At 46.5% G+C, this 18,076-nt stretch overlaps 1 protein-coding gene across 7 annotated transcripts in view; it reads left to right on the top strand.

Moving 5' to 3' along the window:
• Positions 1-373: 373 nt before the first annotated feature.
• The window catches only part of RPIA (ribose 5-phosphate isomerase A), a 160,876-nt gene continuing 143,173 nt past the window's right edge, over positions 374-18,076 (top strand). For all 7 annotated transcript variants that reach the window (XM_067704422.1, XM_067704421.1, XM_067704423.1 and 4 more), the window contains exons 1-3: positions 374-680; positions 6,621-6,681; positions 8,820-8,875. In XM_067704422.1, the coding sequence (XP_067560523.1) occupies positions 408-680; positions 6,621-6,681; positions 8,820-8,875 (390 nt within the window). In that variant the 5' untranslated portion in view covers positions 374-407. The remainder of the gene's footprint in view (positions 681-6,620; positions 6,682-8,819; positions 8,876-18,076) is intronic.

The raw sequence follows: 18,076 nt of genomic DNA, 5'->3' as shown, positions 1-18,076 counted from the left end.
CAGTCTAGAGAAGTCACTCCCAAAAGGACATCTCTAGAAGAGCAACTGCCCTCAGGCCTCGTCCACCGCCACGTTCTTACTTCTAGAAAAAACAACAGGGTCACGTCTAACACTCCCTTCGCAGATGCTGGAGCAAAGAGAAAAATCTCCAGGATTGACCCCACCGGGGCTACTTGGGCGGTACAAGCCGTTGCGCCAATGCCTGTCGCCGAGATTTGCGAACCCGGTCGCGGAGCATTGTGGGGCTGGTAGTCCAGGCTGGGGCACGGCTTTAGGCCATTGAAGCCATAGAACTACATTTCCCAGAAAGCCCCGCGCTGCAGCAGACGCGGACTTAGTACGTCACTACCAGACTTCCGGCAGAGCCGGGGGCGGGACCGTGGCGGAGGCTGGAGCGGGGCGGCGGGATGCAGCGACCCGGGCCCTTCAGCACCCTCTACGGGCGGGTCCTGGCCCCGCTGCCCGGGCGGGCCGGGGGCGCGGCCTCTGGCGGAGGAGGGAGCAGCTGGGGCGTTCCGGGTTCCCACGTGCAGTTGCCGGGACGCGCGCAGTTCGGCGCTGGCGGCACAAGTACAGCTGGCGGGGACGCTAACAGCGTCTGCCCGGCCCCCTCCACGATGTCCAAGGCCGAGGAGGCCAAGAAGCTGGCGGGCCGCGCGGCCGTGGAGAACCATGTGAGGGTGAGCAGCTCAGGACGTGGGGCGCCCGTGCTCGGCCTGATGGGCTCGCGCTCTGGGCACTGCCGGTTGCGCCTAGTTCCTGGCAGGGAGGGAGCTGCGTGAGAGGGGAGGGGGTACGCATTTCACCCGCCTTGAGACCTGCTCCTTCAAGGCCTTTTAGATGTGGAATCGGTTGGGGTCGCGTTCCCTAAAGTTGTGCTATCTAAAGACTGCTTGCAGGCCAGATAAGTTTGCAAAGTGGAGCCTGGTGGTGTGTGTCTGATGTTTGGAGTGGGCTTAGTAGGGACTTAGCGTGTGGCTTCCTTTTCAACAAATAAGAGACTGGGACTGCGAGAGGTCTTCACTCGCTTCACTGCCCTGGGAAGTCGCGGGGGGGGGGGGGAGCTGATTTTAAAAGTGTTTTGACATTTTACTCCAAGAAAGTGCTTAGCTGGGCGCGCACCCGCTCCTGAGTGTACTTGTTGGAGGGAAGAGGAGACTGAGCCAGAGGAGAAACCCAGGCTTTAAACCTCCTCCTTTTGACACTTGAAGTCTGGAGGACCCTCTTTAAGGTCGGGATGTGGAGATGGTTAGCTCTTACTTGGCGAGGTCGTGGCCCTACTTGTTTGCTGTGTTGCGGGTGTGGTCCTCTTGGGTGGAGTCTTTTAACCCGAGCGCCTTTGCTGGCAGCAGTCAGTTATCTTAATTGTAATACCGGCGGCCAAGTGGAGTATCTCTACCCTTAGGTGGAGTTTCCTTGACTTTATTGGCTTTTAGTCTTTCTTTTCTGCTTCCTGGAAAGTGGTATCAGATTCCCTTTTCTCTAGTGATGGTTCTTTATTCTTTACATTTGGTAATGCTTTCGTGTACAAAGTTATTTTGCCTAGATAGATGTTTGATCCTCCCACCGCCTGGCTAAGTGGGAGGGGCGAGTGTGGTAACCTTTGGCTCAGCGTGTTCTGTCGGAGGAATGACCAAGGATCCTCCAGGACCCAAACCGAGTGACTTCCGTTCCAGTGCCCTTCCACCTGTTACACAGCTGCTCTGTTCTGGTTTAATAGTGTGGTTAGCAATAGGATTTTCTGTGGGGATTCACAGAGATAATGTAAAATGTGTAATCTGGCTCTCCTTTTGGGATTCACGTGCCTCAGCTGCAAAATTGGGACGGTAAGCTGAAATTCCAAAATGCCTGGATAAAGTGAGTCGTAATGGATAAATGTAATGGATAAATGAGATCTATACAATTAGAAAAGACCCATGTATTACATTTCCTGTTAACCTATTTGCATTCCTGTTTGGTGGCACGCCCCTCCCTGACCATTGTTTTATTATTATGTATTTGGTTAAATTACAATCTGCAAGCTCCCACCTTAGGCCAGAGCCGCAAAACACTGGATTCTGGCCACATTATTGCATGAAGTTACCAGGCAATCCTGGGGAGATCGTCATAGGCCTTTTGGGGGCACTCACCCCAATCTGTTACACGCACTTTCCTTTGCAAACTTCTTTTCTGAGATGCCAACACTACTTGAATTTTGTATTTTCTGCTTTGTAACTTTGTTTCATTCATTGCAGGTATTTGTTGAGTGCCTGCTATGTGTAGGTAGTTGGTGTGGTGGTCAGAAATGTGGCTAAAGGGAGGAGGAGAGGCTGGTCCTGGATACTTTGCAGACAAGATAACTTAATTCAGAGCCACAGGTTTATTGAGCATAGTCCCGCACCTCACTGTCAAGGCTTAGCTGCTCTCTCCGGGGGTATCCTATCCTTTTTTCCATCTAAGGCCGAGTTTTCCTTTAGCGCTTCGTGTCTTGAAATTGTTTACTTTTTACACAACCCAGGTTTGGCTGCTCACCCCTCCAAAGACAAGTGTTGGTTGGAAAGAAAAGGTTACTTTATTCTGGAGGCCGGCAACCTGGGGAGAAGGCAGACGCCAAGGATCAACTCCAGGGGAGAAAGGGGAAGTTAATCGCAGTTAATCATTTGGGGAGGGGGCGTTCAGAGTCTTATCTTCCACTGAGTGCAGACTTTCTTCTGATCGGTTGATGGTGATGTAACTGGGTGATGGTTAGCCGGAAGTCTTGCGCCCAGCCTGAATTTACCATCTTCCACCTGGGTGGGGCCTGAGTTCCCGTACAGGAACTCAGAGTTGTATTGTTTTGTATATTCCTTGAGGAGGAACCGGGACCTTGCCTGTCGCAGCACCACTGCTTCTTTTTTTTTTTTTTTTTAACATCTTTATTGGGGTATAATTGCTTTACAATGGTGTGTTAGTTTATGCTTTATAACAAAGTGAATCAGTCATACATAAACATATGTTCCCATATGTCTTCCCTCTTGCGTCTCCCTCCCTCCCACCCTCCCTATCCCACCCCTCCAGGCTGTCACAAAGCACCGAGCCAATATCCCTGTGCCATGCAGCTGCTTCCCACTAGCTATCTACCTTACTATGTTTGTTAGTGTGTATATGTCCATTGCTTCTTGACTGCACCTCCCTGGTTTCTGCAGCGCCTTCCTTCCCTGATTAGCAACTGTTTGAATCTGCCCTTTGGAACTCAGGGGAGGTCAAGGAGGCTGAAAGAAGCCTATTTCCTACAAACAGGAAGCGAAGGACACGGAAAGGATTTGTACGGGAGGACGCCATAGGGTCGTGCTCCGTTTCATACTCACTTGTGTAAGTTTATCAAGCTAGGTTGTGTGCGAGGTCCTGTTGATTCCACCTTTGGAATGTTCTTAGAACTGACCCTTCCTGTTGACCTGCCAACTTTCCTGGTTTAGGCTCTCCTCATGGCCAGAAGATTGCAGTTGCCCTTATCTCGTCCCCTCTGTCGACCACCCAAGTGGTGCATTATCGTCTTCTGAAACTTTAATCTACTCTTGTCACTGTGCCCCTCAGTTGGCCTCATCCTAACCTCCATAAGACACATCAGGAGCATCTATTGTAAACCAGTACTGAGGCAGGTGGAGGGGATACACAGATGAGAGGCTCTAGTTCTTGTCTTTACGCCCACAGTCTTGTTTCCTTCTCTGCTCCCTTCTCTCCCATGTACCAGAACATTGGAAAGGACAGACTACTGGCATAGAGTGTGTGTTTTAATATCAAAACCCTTGACCAAGAGTGCTTTTTCTTGTCCGCTGCTTTTGCCTATTAAAATCATATATGTCCTTCAGGGTTTGGTTCAAAGGCCATTCTTCCTTTCCGTTTTTCCTTAGTCTTGTAGGGGAAGCAGTTCTCCCCTTGAATTCTGTAGCACTCCACACCTCTTAGGTGCCTTATGCCTCTTAGTAGGTGTCTTTATGGTCTAGTTATGTGTATGTGCGTCTGCCAGTTCCCTGAAGGGTAAGCTTCTGGAGGGTAGTTAACCTTATTTTCATTCAGTGTTGGTCACAGTGGGGCCTTCCCAGTAAATGCTTGATGAATTATGCGGAGTGTGGACACGAATATGGAGGTTGTGGGGTGAATCTCCCTAGCCCATTGGTGACTACTTGCATTTTCTGGGTGGGTGGAAAACTTGGAGAGTTCTCAGCTGAAGCCTTTGGGTAGCCACCCGGGACTCAGATGTGCCTGTTGCAGGATGGGTTACCATGCAGGGCCATGCTCTCCTGAAGGTCCCTAGCCTCCTTTGTTCTCTTTGGAGCCTGGGCTTCGCTTTTTGGCTGGCTTGGCTTGAAGGAGTTGGTGGGCAGTGGTTGCAGTCGGTCAACAGAAGAGGTTACCCTACTGGACAAGGTGACCCAAGTTGTGGTGTTGCACGTACGACCTGTTGTCAAGTACTGCCATTAGGAGGAGCCTGCTCCTACGGCAGAGCCTGCCTGGCAGCCTTCTGCTGCTGGGCCACATCTGTTTGGCTTTGGCTGGTGCACTGATTCTTGGCCAGTCGTTTGACTGCAAGGTAGCAGGACCACAGGGTTGAGGAGCTTTGGGCCTGGCAGGCCTGTGCAATTCCTGGCCTCTTTCAAGAGCCAAGGGAGGAGCCTTGCACAGAGCTTGTGTGACTCACCCAAGTTCATCTGTGTGCCACCTGCCTGCTGGGTGACGTGAGTATATGGCAGAGTATGGTAATGAGGCATCTGACAGTTGAATTGCTGTATAGCTAGAGCTCACAGCTTCAGGTTGGGTGTGAAGGTCAGGTTGAGCCTACCTAGTCGAGATATTTCCTCGTTACTTGAAGGTTTGTACATTTTCTGATATTCAGCTGTTTTGTGTTGTGATGTAGCATTTACTGGTCTTGAAGACCTTGCTATTGAGGTTTGCCCAAGTAGTAAATGGCTGTTGGATGCATTGCCTTCTTGAGGGCATCATCACAGGTGAAATCCTGACCTAGCACAAGCTCTGTTTTAGGGCCCCTTGGTGTTATTTGGTGACTTTGAAACTGTGAGCAAAGGTACACACCCCTGTAGGATCAGATACTACCTGCAGATTCCAGCATTTCATTGAAAGTATGTCTAATAATCTCTTGCTCATTTCTAAGTCTTAAATTTTTCCTTAGGGTGTTGAATTCATCTCTAAAGTGAGGCTAAGGGCCTTGAGGTCACAAGGGGTTGTTGTGAGATTTGACTTATATTAACATTTATGAATCTTCTTGGTAGGTGCTTAACAGATGATGTTAAGCTTTGGCTTGTAGCTGTTTTGCCCTAAACAGGCAGGAGATTACTCCCAGGAAGTTGCTTAGGAACCAAGCTTCACATTAGTTCCTGACTGTTTGTACTCTGACCTTGTTTTGCCGTTTGTGGTCTAACTGACCTTGGCTGGGCCCCTACTCTGCCTCTGGTCTACTCTGAGGTACCTGCCCCCTTTTCTTAAGATAATAGGCTCAGTAGTAAGATGCCTGTTTCTTCTCCCTTGTACTCAAGGAGTGGCTTCCTGTATGGCAGATGAAGACTGTTTCTCATGTTCCCACCTAAGCCTTCACCCTCTCCCCATTTTGTCTGAAGCAGGCTTGTGCAAAATGAGGACCCCTTGGGATCAGTCGGACAGAGTTGACGTGATTTGCTGTTCAAGGTTGCTTCAGACTCTCTTCTGTTGACTTGGGTTGGAGCTCTGGATGGTAGCCTTGATGTGTGTCTGAGGTTCGCTGTGATGCCACCAACTTGATGGGGACTGTGTAGATGTTAAACTTGTGTGAAAAGTCGCTGAAGCCAGAAACCTCTGTTTTCTGCTCTTAACGTTCAGCTAGGCTGTTTTTCTCCTAGGGTCTTTCCTTTCTGATCGTGCTCCTGGGGATGGCCAAAAATCGTTCCGCGTTCATCTGCAGGCCATTTCTGTGAGGCTGACTTAAGTTGCTCTGTGTTGTAAATAAGCCAGATCTTTTGTGTTGATAAGAGGGAGGGAGTGTTAAAAATGAGACAACAGACCCAAAATGGAGTCGCTTATGCCGAGCCCCGCATCACCAAACAATACCTAGTTACACTTTTGGCTCTCCCGGAAATGGAATCTTAGCTCAGTCAATCAGGAATCACCTTATCAGCACTATTGAGGTCATCTGCCTGGTAGACCCCTGCCGTCCCCTAAAGGGAAGTAACCTTACAGTAACCAGCTTGCTTTTTTGCCCAATATAACTTCCTTGTCCCCGCTTGCTTCTTGCTATAAAAGTCTTAATTTTGTACAGCTCCTCAGAGCTCCCTTCTGCCTGCTAGACTGAGTACTGCCCAATTCAAACTGATTTTTGCTGAAATAAATGCTTAAAATTTTTAATAGGCTTCAGTTTATCTTTTTACAGGAGGAAATGGTGATGTCATTGTCAGGGATGAAAGGAGCAGGGCTCTGCTGATAAATTGCCACTGGGCACCAGGACACAGTACAGCTTTGAGGTTCAGTGATTATGTTTCTGTGGGCACAGTACCTTGCACCCAAGTTGGTGAATTGCTGTTCCTAATAATTTTATAGCTCTAGGAAGTGGGCTGGAGAAGGGAGTGAAACACGGTATTAATAAGTCTTGGATTTCCCTCCTCCTTTTTTTGCAGAATAACCAAGTGCTGGGAATTGGGAGTGGTTCTACAATTGTCCACGCTGTGCAGCGAATAGGTATGTTTTCAGGCTGACTCCTGGATGTTTGTGTGGGGTGGTGGGGATGGGGGCATAGCGGAGAGGGAGGAAGCGGGGCACAGCTTGGCACCAGCATTGTGGAGCCTGTGGCCAGGTGAGTGTTTCTGCTCTTCTCTGAGTGGGATTCTTGGGCCTCTTCACCCAGATTTGGGGTTGCCCTGGCTTTGTTTGCTCTGCTGAGCTGGGTGAGGAGCTGACTTAGGGTGAGGTCTCCACAGAATCTTAATTGTCATCAGTGGTGTGTGTGTGTGTGGCCTCATGGGTCCTGAGGCAGGCAGACCCTCTAAAGCCTGCGGTTTCTCAAGCAAACAAACCGAGGTCGGCGGGGCCAGCGCAGGCGCGGCCTGTCCGTGACCCTGCAGTTGGTGGCTGGCTCTGCAGATGCTGACTTCATTCTGATTTGGGTGTCTCTGGGCTCAGGAAGGGCTCAAGCATTATCAACCCCGGTGGCTGCTGGACAGGTTTGACCGCCCTGCTCTTGTTTGTGAGAACAGAGCCCAGAGGCCAGGCTTGCCTGAATGTGGATCTCCTCTGGCAGGTGCCAAGGGGCTGTGCTCAGGGGACAAAGCGCAGGAATGCTTTGTCTTTAAGGAATGGTTGTGGTGCGGGTGTGATGGCTTCTGAAAAACTCAGCGTTGCCCACCTTGCTGCCTCAGTGCTGAGTATGTGAAGGACTTTAGGGCACAGGGATTCCTGTGGGTTTCATAATAGTGGCATCTGAATCTCCCAAGGTGTGCACCCAGTGATTAAGGAGACTTGAAATTTTTAATAAGACGGTTTTTCCCCGTCGACTGAAAAAAAATGCACAGCCTCAAAGTTGAGAATTATGTTGTATGTGTGTGTTATTTATTTATTTATTTATTTTGGCCATGCTGTGTTGCACGTGGGATCTTAGTTCCCCGACCAGGGATCAAACCTGCACCCCCTGCAGTGGAAGCGCATAGTCCTAAACCATTGGACCGCCAGAGAATTGCCCAAGAATTATGTTTTATTTGGGGGTGTTACTGAGGACTTAAGCCTGGGATACAGCCTCCCAGATAGCTCTGAGGGACTGTTGAGGAGCCAGGATATATAGGAGTTTTTGCAAAAAAAACCCCGAGCAGTCAAACATCAAAAGATTACAGTTAATTAAAGAAAAACCAGACATCTCAAGTTAGTGAATGTAGTGCTTTCCTGTGTATGGAAGATGCAAGGGTCTGGGCTCAATGAAATTATTCCTTTGATGTGCACCTTAGTCTAGAGCCAGTATCCTGTTTTTTCCGTCCTGAATTCTCTCAGGGGTGCACCGCTTGGGGGCAGCTGCAGTGGCTGAGGGCTTGATGGCTGCGACATCCTTTGTTTACTGAAATGACAGTAGACGTTCTTTGTGTGCATCCCTTAAGACTTTCCTTTTTGTTTCTTTTTGGCCGCATCGTCGGCATGTAGGATCTTAGTTCCCTGACCGGGGATTGAACCCGTGCCCCGGTTGTGAAAGTACCGAGTCCTAACCACTGGACGACCAGGGAATTCCCAAGACTTTTCTTTTTGTTTAAATCGAGTTTTCCCGAAAGGTACAAATCCAAAGTGAATAAATAAACCCTCTTTAACCACCCCCTGGGGTCTATAAATGATTATATATTTTTTTACTGACTGTAAAAGTCAAATTCTAGCTTTTCTCTGTAAAAGCCTATATAGGGAAGTAGTTAAGACTGGCACTAGACTGCCTGGGATCAGATCCCAGTTCTGCCATTTATTAACTGTGTACCAGTTACTTTGCCTCTCTGTGCCTCAGTTTCCTCATCTGTAAAGTGGGGATAGTAATTGTAAGTTATCTTTGGGTTACTGGATTAAAAGTTCATGTGTACAAAATTCTTTGAATATCGCCATGCACATACTAGCAAACCCTGACCTTGCGCTTTCTGTGGTTAATACTTACCTCCTTAGGCTTTTTTGTCCCTGTCTAGTGACATGTGAAGGCTGTTTACCAACTTTTCAGCAAGGGTGGGGACATAGAATGAAAGGGACATTTCAGTGGGGGGAGGGGTTGGACCTTTTCTGTGGGATTTGAGCAAATGTGAGTACAAGGAAAATAAGGTGAGGAGAGAGAAAAACCACCAACGCGGCTTTTGTCTCCACAGCTGAAAGAGTGAAACAAGAGAATCTGAACCTCGTCTGTATTCCCACTTCCTTCCAGGTATGTCCTGCTTTCCGTTCTGCATCTTGGCAGTTGGATGAATCTTCTGGGTCCCTGAGGATGTAGGGGTGCGGCTCTGGGTCGTGTCCCAGGGTTTTCTGGGCGAGAGAGCCAGGAGCGGGAGCGCAGGTGATTGGAGATGGCTCCTCAGAAGCATGGTTTAGACGTGAATATTTTAGTGTATCTTGTATTAGGCACCACGGAGCACGCAGAGATAACCACGTGGTCTCCGTCCTCAAGGAGTATTATGTCCATTTATAGATGAAAAAACTGAGGCTAAAGGGCGTTAAGTGATGCATTAGAAATGCAAGTACAGTAGTTTGAGTCCATGTCTAATGCTGCTCCACCATAAAATAGCAGGGGCTGGTGAAGGAAAGCAGTGGAGCCAGCTAAACACAGGGAGAGATAAGGGAATAGTAGACTTCAGGAAAGGAGGGGAGAGAGGTGCCGAGACAGAGCCCCATGCCTCACCTGGCTGTTGTGGGGAGGGTATGTGTGTCGTCTCTCATTGGCTTCGTCGCAGGGATCCTGTGAATTGGGGTTAAAGGTTGGCATTGCTGGTGATTTGTGCTCCTGTGATGTTGTGGACATGGTTTTGGACAGCTAGGTCTTAAGAAACTCTCAGTCCTGGAGGCAGGATGTGTCAGGTGTGTGCCCCAGCCTGTCAGAGTAGGGAGTGGAGGAAGGATTCCAGGTAGGCAGGATAGGAAGTTAGGAAGGATAGTGCACGCTGTCGGAGCTGTTTTGAAGTTAAATCTCTTGGAGGCTCTGACAAGCTGCCCGGACACCCAGGGAACTGAAGACAATACCATAATTCCTGCTTCAGGCTAGAAAAGGAGTGGTTTTACCTGGCCTTTCTTGCTTTGGAAATCCTGATGTTCTGAGGAGATGCTCTTAAAGTCAGAGGGGCTGTGATGGGTTGCCTCGTTCTTGAAAAAGCGAAGTGTCTGATTTTTCCAAGTGACTTGATCATCTAGTATTTTTATTTCTTGTTTAATAAAATTATTTCATATTGGTGCTTATTTTTAATTAAAGCTATACATACACATAGATTGAAGAATCAAACAATTCAAGTCATTTTATTAAAAAATAAGACACTCCCTTCACACCCTCCCCCACTCCTGACCACCACCATTTCTTGCTCTTTAGATGGACATACTTTTAAAACTCTTTTAGCTGATTGGGTATTTGCTCCAAAGTCTGGAAACTACATGCTTTTCTTGCCATTTAAAATTTTTTTTTCAACTTGAGGTAATAATTCCACGCTCAGTGGATGCAGGGAAGACGAGCATTCGGTTCTCTCTTCCCTCCTGCTCTCACAGGTCAGACACCCTTCTCCTGGTCTGCAGTACAGTTACGTTTTGGTGAGGCCCCCCTCAGAATCGTGATGTCCCAGCTACAGCTGAACTGTGCAGTCAGCTATGATTACGCTTCCGAGCCTGCTCATTATCTTGTTTTCCTGAAAGTTAAGTAAATGATGCCTTTGTTTTTTCCATTTCCTTGGTTGTCTGCGGACTCCTTACTAATTCAACCCCAAACTCTTACTTGGATGGAAAATCTCACCTCATTCTGGCCCAGTGGATATTCTACTCCCATCAGCTTCATCTTCTTGGTACTCTGGTTGGTAGCAGCTGCCCTCGGCTGTTGTCTTGGGATCTCCCTTTGTGGTCAGGAACTTTCCTTCTTGCAGCGTCTTAGTTCCCGGACCAGGGATGGAACCTGTGCCCCCTGCAGTGGAAGTGCGGAGCTCTAACCATTGGACTGCCAGGGAATTCCCTCTTCTGGCTTTCAATTTGCTGTTGAGAAGCTTGCAGCCATTCTGATTCTTGATCCTTTGTATAAAATCTATTTTTCATTCTCTCCCTTATATTATCTTTTCTTTGTCTACAGTGTTCTGAAATTTCACCATGCTGTGTCTTGGTGTGGGTTTATTTTTGTCCACTATGCTGGGTGCTTGCTGGGACATGTCATTCTACAAATTCACACTCTTCAATTTTGGGGATTTTTCCCCCTATTATTCCTTTAATTTTCTTTTCTCTGTTTTCTCTGGCTCTGATCTTTCCTTTTAGGGTACTTGTTATTTCCTTGGTGCTTGGGGCCTGTTTTGTCCTTTTGTCTTTTCAGCTTTACCTTTTTCTAACCCTTCTGTTGAGCTTTCTTTGCTCTCATGTATTTAATTTCAAATAACTTTTTTTTTTGTTCTCTGAAAAGTTTTTTTGTTTGTTTTATGGGTGCAGTTTTTTTCAATTTCTTCTCTTAGCTCCCTGAGGATGTTAATACTTTGGTTTTTGTTTTAGTATTTCTTCTCCTGTATCTCTTTTCTCAAAGTTTTTTTTTTACAGTTTGTTGGAGGTATAATTTACATAGAAAATTTACTCTTTTTCTTAATATCTATAAAAATTTATTTATTTATTTAAATATGGCTGAGTTGGGTCTTTGTTGCTGTGTGCGGGCTTTCTCTGTTTGCTGTGAGCAGGGGCTACTCTTCGTTGTGGTGCACAGGCTTCTCATTGCGGTGGCTTCTCTTGTTGCAGGGCGCAGGCTCTAGGCGCACAGGCTTCAGTAGTTGTGGCTCGTGGGCTCTAGAGCGCAGGCTCAGTAGTTGTGGCATACGGGCTTAGTTGCTCCACGGCATGTGGGATCTTCCCGGACCAGGGCTCGAACCTGTATCCCCTACATTGGCAGGCGGATTCTTAACCACTGCGCCACTAGGGAAGCCCCCAAATTTACTCTTTTTAGTGTATAGTTCTGAGTTTTGACATAGTCATGTAACAACCAACACAGTCAAATATTGTTAGAATGCTTTGTTCTTTTTTTAAAAATTGCAGCTCATTTTGAAGACTAGTGGACTAAGAAGCTGACCGGAGACCAGCTCTCGGGGTGAGGGTGGTCCTTGCTCTCGGCTTGTCTGCCAAGAGCACTCGTGGCAGACAGATCATTGGGGAACCCCTAGTGTCAGATCATTTTTTTTTTTCCTCTGGCTGGTCAGGTTTCCTGGAGAAGACTGCCCAGTGCCCTTTCAGGAGGGGTATGCGTGGCTGCCTGTGTCCCGGGAGCCAAGTTAAGAGAAGAGGGCTAGAAGACGTCTGTCATTATTTGGAACATAACCCCCGTTTTCAGCGTAGTGCCTGTGGTAGACGGGGAAAAAGTGCCTGCTACACGTTGCAGTATTTCTTTGACTCTGGGCCTGATCGTGTGACGTGTTTTGCCAATGGGATGTGACCTAATGGCCCGCCATCAGTGGCTTGAACAGTGAGTGCTTTTGCTTTGTGGCTTGGCCCTTCTGCTGCTGAAACCATTCTGCGGCCATGTGAACAGGCCTCGGCTCCTCCTCTGGAGGATGAGAGGCTCTTTTAAGCCTCTGAGTCTTGGGGTAGCTGCCGCACGGCCAAAGCTTGCTGATGCAGTACCCCATCTTCAGCTGCGCCTGGCAGCCCAGTCCTGACACCTGCTGTTTGACCGCCAGAGAATGAACGTGCTGCTTTGGGAGTAGTGGAGCAAGATGCTTTTCACTCCCACCGTGGTGTCTGTTTTCTGAAGTTCCCAGGGCTGCTGGTCCTTGAACCTTTTGGGAGGTTCTGTGCCGTTTATTTGGTCACTTCTTAGCTTTTTCCAGTACTGGTTTAGGATACTGGCTTAGGATTTCTGTTTCTCATTTCAGCCATTTACCATTGTCCATCAGTGATCTAGCTTTTAGAAGTTGGTTGCTGTTTTTTCCTCTTTTTGGTTTATGCCATTGAGAAAAATTCCTTTATTGTACTATAGATTTAGAGAGGTTTAGGGAAAGAGCTGAGCTAAATACAGGTGTTCAATTGCTATCTTTAATTGGAAGTTTGATCTGTGTTTTTAAGATAGCATCCTCCCAGCCCACCTCTATGTTGTGGTGGTTAGTAATAACCATGTACCCAGACTGGAAAATGCTGGCCAATTCCAGCTGATCAGGTAGAGGAGTCATTCACAGTTCACAGGACTTTAAAAAATTCACTTGTCCAGAGTTACTGTTTTGTTTTCCCCCCCCCCATCAAACCCACACTTATTCTGTGTTAAGTTTAGCTAGCCTCAATCTTCCTGAAATGATTGAAAGGAAATCACGATATTTCATGTTCTGCCTTTTAAAGAAGTAAACCCATAGGTGTTTAAAGGATTTTTCTAGATTTTCCCTTTAAAGTTAAAAGCTTTTGGGAGAGGAAAATTTTAAAAAAGGATTTAAAAGCCAGATCTGGTCTAGGCAAAAAAACAGTGTTTGCCCATGCTGGCTTTCAGTCTGCCTCTGTTAGTTGATAGAAGGGGAAGTGCAGCATTTTCAGGTATTATTGTGAAATTGATGAAAAACAGGACTGCTAGCCTGCCACATGCCACTGTCCTTGATCACATGAGGCATTTGGGGGCCCCAGCTGTGGGATTGCAATGAGAAGGCATTGCTTCCTGTCTTTTTTTTTCAAAAGTACAAGCTAACCATTAGCTTTCCTGCTCCCTGCACTTTTAAGAGCTGGAAGAGACAGCTGTTTGCTCTACACCCTCAGGAGCCCCTTAGCTTGTGAGCCTGGAGTGTCTGGTGTCTAGCAGGTACTGATCTCAGTTGAGCACCTGTGTCTGCGTTAGTCCTGGCTGAGCCAGTGATGGGTCCATATCTCCACAGTAGGGCTGTAGTGTTGAATTCAGTGGATTCGTTTCCCAGGGCTGCCATAACAAGGAACCACAAGTTGAGTGCTTAAAAAACAAATTTATTGCCTCTCATTTCTGGAGGCTAGATGTTGATTGCTTTAGAGGCTGTGAAGGAGAATCTATTTTGTCTTTCTCCTAGCTTCTGGTGGTTTGCTGGCAGTCTTTGGCACTGCTTGGCTTGTAGGCACATATCCTTGCTCTCTGCCTTCATGTTCGCGTGGCGTTCTCCCGGTGTGCCTCTGTCTGTGTGTACAAATTGCCCTTCTAAGGACACCAGTCCCGTTGGATTAGGGCTCACCCTCATGACATTCTGACTTGATTACCTCTGTAAAGGTCCAGTCTCAAAATAAGGTCACAGTCAGAGTTACTAGGAGTTAGGGCTCCAACGTACCTTTTTGTAGGGGAACACAGTATAACCCATAACACTCAGGGAGGAGGAAGCTCATGCCACCTGTGATGATGACTTCTCTCTCTGTGCAGGGCCATTCGCAGGGGTCTTGTGCGGAGTCCGGTCAAAGATGGGGAGAAGGGAGAGTTGGAGGACCTGCTGATGGAAGCAGGACTTAAGGGTCCCACCCCAGTGGGCTCTTTTGAGGTCATTGTACAGGGTCCTCCACGTTGTGAAGGGGGGGTACGGACGATTTAAAGGGAGAACAGATCCTGTCCTTACGTTACTGCTTATTGTCTGGGAGGACACGGGGCTTGTGGAAGTTGGGGTGGCCTCCCAGCCACATAACATAGACAAACGTATCTGCCGGGCTCCTTTGTGTGCGGACTCTGGACGGGTGTTGGGACAGGCAGCTGGTGGTGGTGGTGAGGCAGATTTCAGTCAGCGTAGTGATCACTGAGGGTTTATCTTTTCAAAGGGGTGCGAGGCTCCTTGTGCACGGCGGGTGTTATTCAGCAGTGCTCGTGCCCAGTGCGGTGCCTTGCTCTTAATAGGCACTCTGCCTGTTGGATGAATAAATGCTACATTTATGTGTGTCATGTTTTACAAATGTATGGTAGAGAAGAAGTAGAGGTAACGTGCCTGTTGGAGGAAGGAGAGCCCACTCCTTGCACAGGGGATTGGGGGCTTCCTGGAAAGCCGGGCGTGAGGGGCTGGAGTTTGGGAGGAGGCAGGGCATTTCAGGTAGAGGAGGGAATGCCAGAGAACTCCTTTTAAAATTGTTATTGTTAAAAACGTTATTAATAGCATAGTATTATTATGTAAGATGACGTCAATTCCATTTATAAGCAGAAGCCATCCTCTCCTTTCCTTTTTCTTCTACATTCCCTTTGTTTGCCTTATCTTCTGATTTCCTTCCTAGTCCCTAGACAGGGCAGGAGAGCAGGAGACTGTATTTCTGGTCCTCGCCCTGCCCCTAACTTAGCATTGGGACCTCTCTGGGCATCCATTTCTTTCTTAAAACAGGAGTTTGCACTAGGTAACTTGACTGAACTCAAAATAATTAATTATTCACTCAACTATTGGCTTAACTGACCCTAACTGCTATAGGGTGAAAAGTGTATGTGAAATGTGCTCTCTGATTACAATCTAGATGGACAAACAGGACATCCTCGTGAAAGAGTAACACTGCCAAGTGGTGCAGGCAGTCTTAACACTTGACTGTTAAATTACAATGATATACAGGATGTTTCCCTATAGGAATCATGATAGAACAGTTTCCTGACGCCCAGGGTTCATGTAATACGTTTGAATGCAGTTTAGTATTGTTTCTGAAGTAGTACATAAAATTAGCAGGAACCGTGGTATATAACAGTTTTATTTGCATGATAGAGTATCACACTGAACTTTATGCAGTTCACAGCATTATTCCAACACCATCTGTATTAGATATCTTTGCTGGAACAAATTACCCCCCAAACTTAGCAGTTTAAAACAAACATTTATTAGCTCCTAGTTTCCAAGGGGCAGGAGCCTGGAGTGGTTACCTGGGGGGCTGTGGCCTCGGGGCTCCGGGGAGGTTGCGGTTAAGCTCTTGGCCAGGGCTTCCAGCTCCGTCTTGTGGGTGTTCTGGGCCTTAATTCTTCACAGCCTGTGCGGTAGGGGCCTGTCCCCAGGGCTGTCTCCATGTCTTCAGGACGTGGCAGCTGGTTTCCCCCAGTGTGTGTGATAAGAGAGCGAGGGTGAGGGGGAAGAAGGGAGGGAGGGAAGGATCTTGTGGGAGCACGCCCCCCCTTCTTTATAAACTAATCGCAGAAGTGTCTTGCTGTCTCCTCTGCTGTGTGCCACTGGTGACACAGAACAGCCTTGGGACGTTGTGGGCAGGGATTCCCCAAAGGCACGAATACCAAGAGGCGTGGGGGACTTTGGGGGTTCATCTTCCAGACGTTCCAAATGTTTTCATAGGCTTAGGGTCTGGAATTAGTATGGTTCCTCCAATGTCACATTTGGAGAAACCTAGGAACTGAGAAATAATCCAGAAATACCATTTTTATTGTTGTTTTCTCCCTTCATTATATATTTCTCTTTAATAGGAGCAAAATCATGTTTTTTTTTCTTTTGAACTTTTTTCAGTCAGTATTTTATTTTAGCTTTTTATTGTGGAAAATCTCAAACTTCAAAAAGGATAAAGAATAATGTAATGAACTTCCACGGACCCATCACCCAGTTTCCACAATTATCAGTTCATGGCCAATTTTGTTTCGTCTGTATCTCATTCTCCTTCACCTTTGTTATTTTGAAACAAATCCCAGGCATAGTATGATTTCATTGTATGTATTTTATTATGTCTCTGAAAAGTAGGGAGACTTTTAAACATCTCAACAATACTAAAAAAAAATCAAACGATAACCTTTAGTAGGATCAAATAAAAATCCAGGATTCAAATTTCCCCTATTGTCTTATCCTTTTTTACAGTTTGTTTGAATCAGGATACAAATAGGTCCCATATATTGCAAATTCCAGGGTCTTTGTACTTTATTGTTAGAGTCTTAGGATTTTGGATTTGAAGATTGACACTGGTCATTACCCATCTGCATCTTTTTATAGATGAGAAAACTTGCCAGGGGTCATGTGGCTGGTTCATTTAAGATTAGAACCGAGACCTTCGGATCCTACATTTCAGGTGCTTTTGACTTTAAGCAGAAAATATTTTCAAGACGTGGCTTTTGAAAAGAAGTTTTCCATCCTTTAGTTCCTCTGCGTATTGTAAGCAGTGGCATGAACACAGATCCTTATCACTTGAACTTGAGAGGTCAGACTCAAAGGTTCACGGTGCATTTATTCCAGCAACAAATTCTGCTCTGGGCCCTGTGGTGGTAGTAACCCTCCCCTTCAGTCAGCCTGTGTGAAAGGCATGTCCGTAGAGTCAGTGGTGCTGACTTTTCCTACAAACATCCTAAATCTTTCCCAGTCTGGTGCTCTCAGGTGCTCTCACCTAGCCATTCCGGAGGTCCAGCCTTTACATATTCTTCTGAGTGTATGTATTCTTTTGCTTATTTTTATTCAACAGTGTAGCCTGGAAATCAGTATGTATCTATTTGTAGTGATCTTCCACAGTCTTTTTTCATACTGTTAGATTTTTTTAGAGACATTTCTAATATTTTGTAGATTTGGCTCTTAGTTTAGGAAATTTAAAAAAATGTTAGTTCCCCCTTATCCAGGAGGAATATGTTCCAAGACCCCCAGAGGATGCCTGAAACCACAGATAGTACTGAACCCTGTATACACTGTGTTTTTTCCTATACAGCCATACCTATGATAAAGTTTACTTGATAAATTAGGCACAGTAAGAGATTAACAACAACAAATAATAACATAGGACAATTATAACAATACACCATAATAAAAGTGACATGAATATGGTTTTTCTTTCTCTCAAAATATCCTACTGTACAAATGTAATGCCTTTTCCATCTTAACTAGGCACTTATGCACTGTAGTCTTGTAACTTTTGCAGTTTGAGATGCAACAGCAAAATTAGCACAGCTTTCTTTTTCCTTCTTTAACTTCATGATGGAAAATTCATTCTTACCATAGATCTTAGCAACCTCGGCATGTAACTTTTTTTTCTTAACTTACTAAATTGAGGACTTTCACTTTTTTACTTAAAGGACTTTATGGCTTGTCTTTGGCATATCTGAATTGCCAGCATCACTATTGCGCTTTGGGACCATTACCTTGGAGATATTGCAGGTTTGGTTCCATTCCACCATAATAAAGTGAGTATGATATAAAGCGAGTCACATGAATTTTTTGGTTTCCCAGTGCGTATAGAAGTTACGTTTATACTGCATCGTAGTCTAGTAAATGTGCAATAGTATTATGTCTAAAAAAGCAATGTACATACCTTAATTAAAAAACACTTTATTGCTAGGGACTTCCCTGGTGGTGCAGTGGTTAGGAATCCGCCTGCCAATGCAGGGGACAAAAGTGCGAGCCCTGGTCCGGGAAGATCCCACATGCCGTGGAGCAGCTGGGCCCGTGTGCCACAACTACTGAGCCTGTGTGCCACAACTACTGAAGCCTGCACGCCTAGAGCCTGTGCTTCGCAACAAGAGAAGCCACCACAATGAGAAGCCCACGCACCA

Source organism: Pseudorca crassidens, chromosome 14, assembly GCF_039906515.1.
Source record: "Pseudorca crassidens isolate mPseCra1 chromosome 14, mPseCra1.hap1, whole genome shotgun sequence".
Lineage (NCBI taxonomy): Eukaryota > Metazoa > Chordata > Mammalia > Artiodactyla > Delphinidae > Pseudorca > Pseudorca crassidens.
This window is presented reverse-complemented; position numbering and strand designations above follow the sequence as displayed.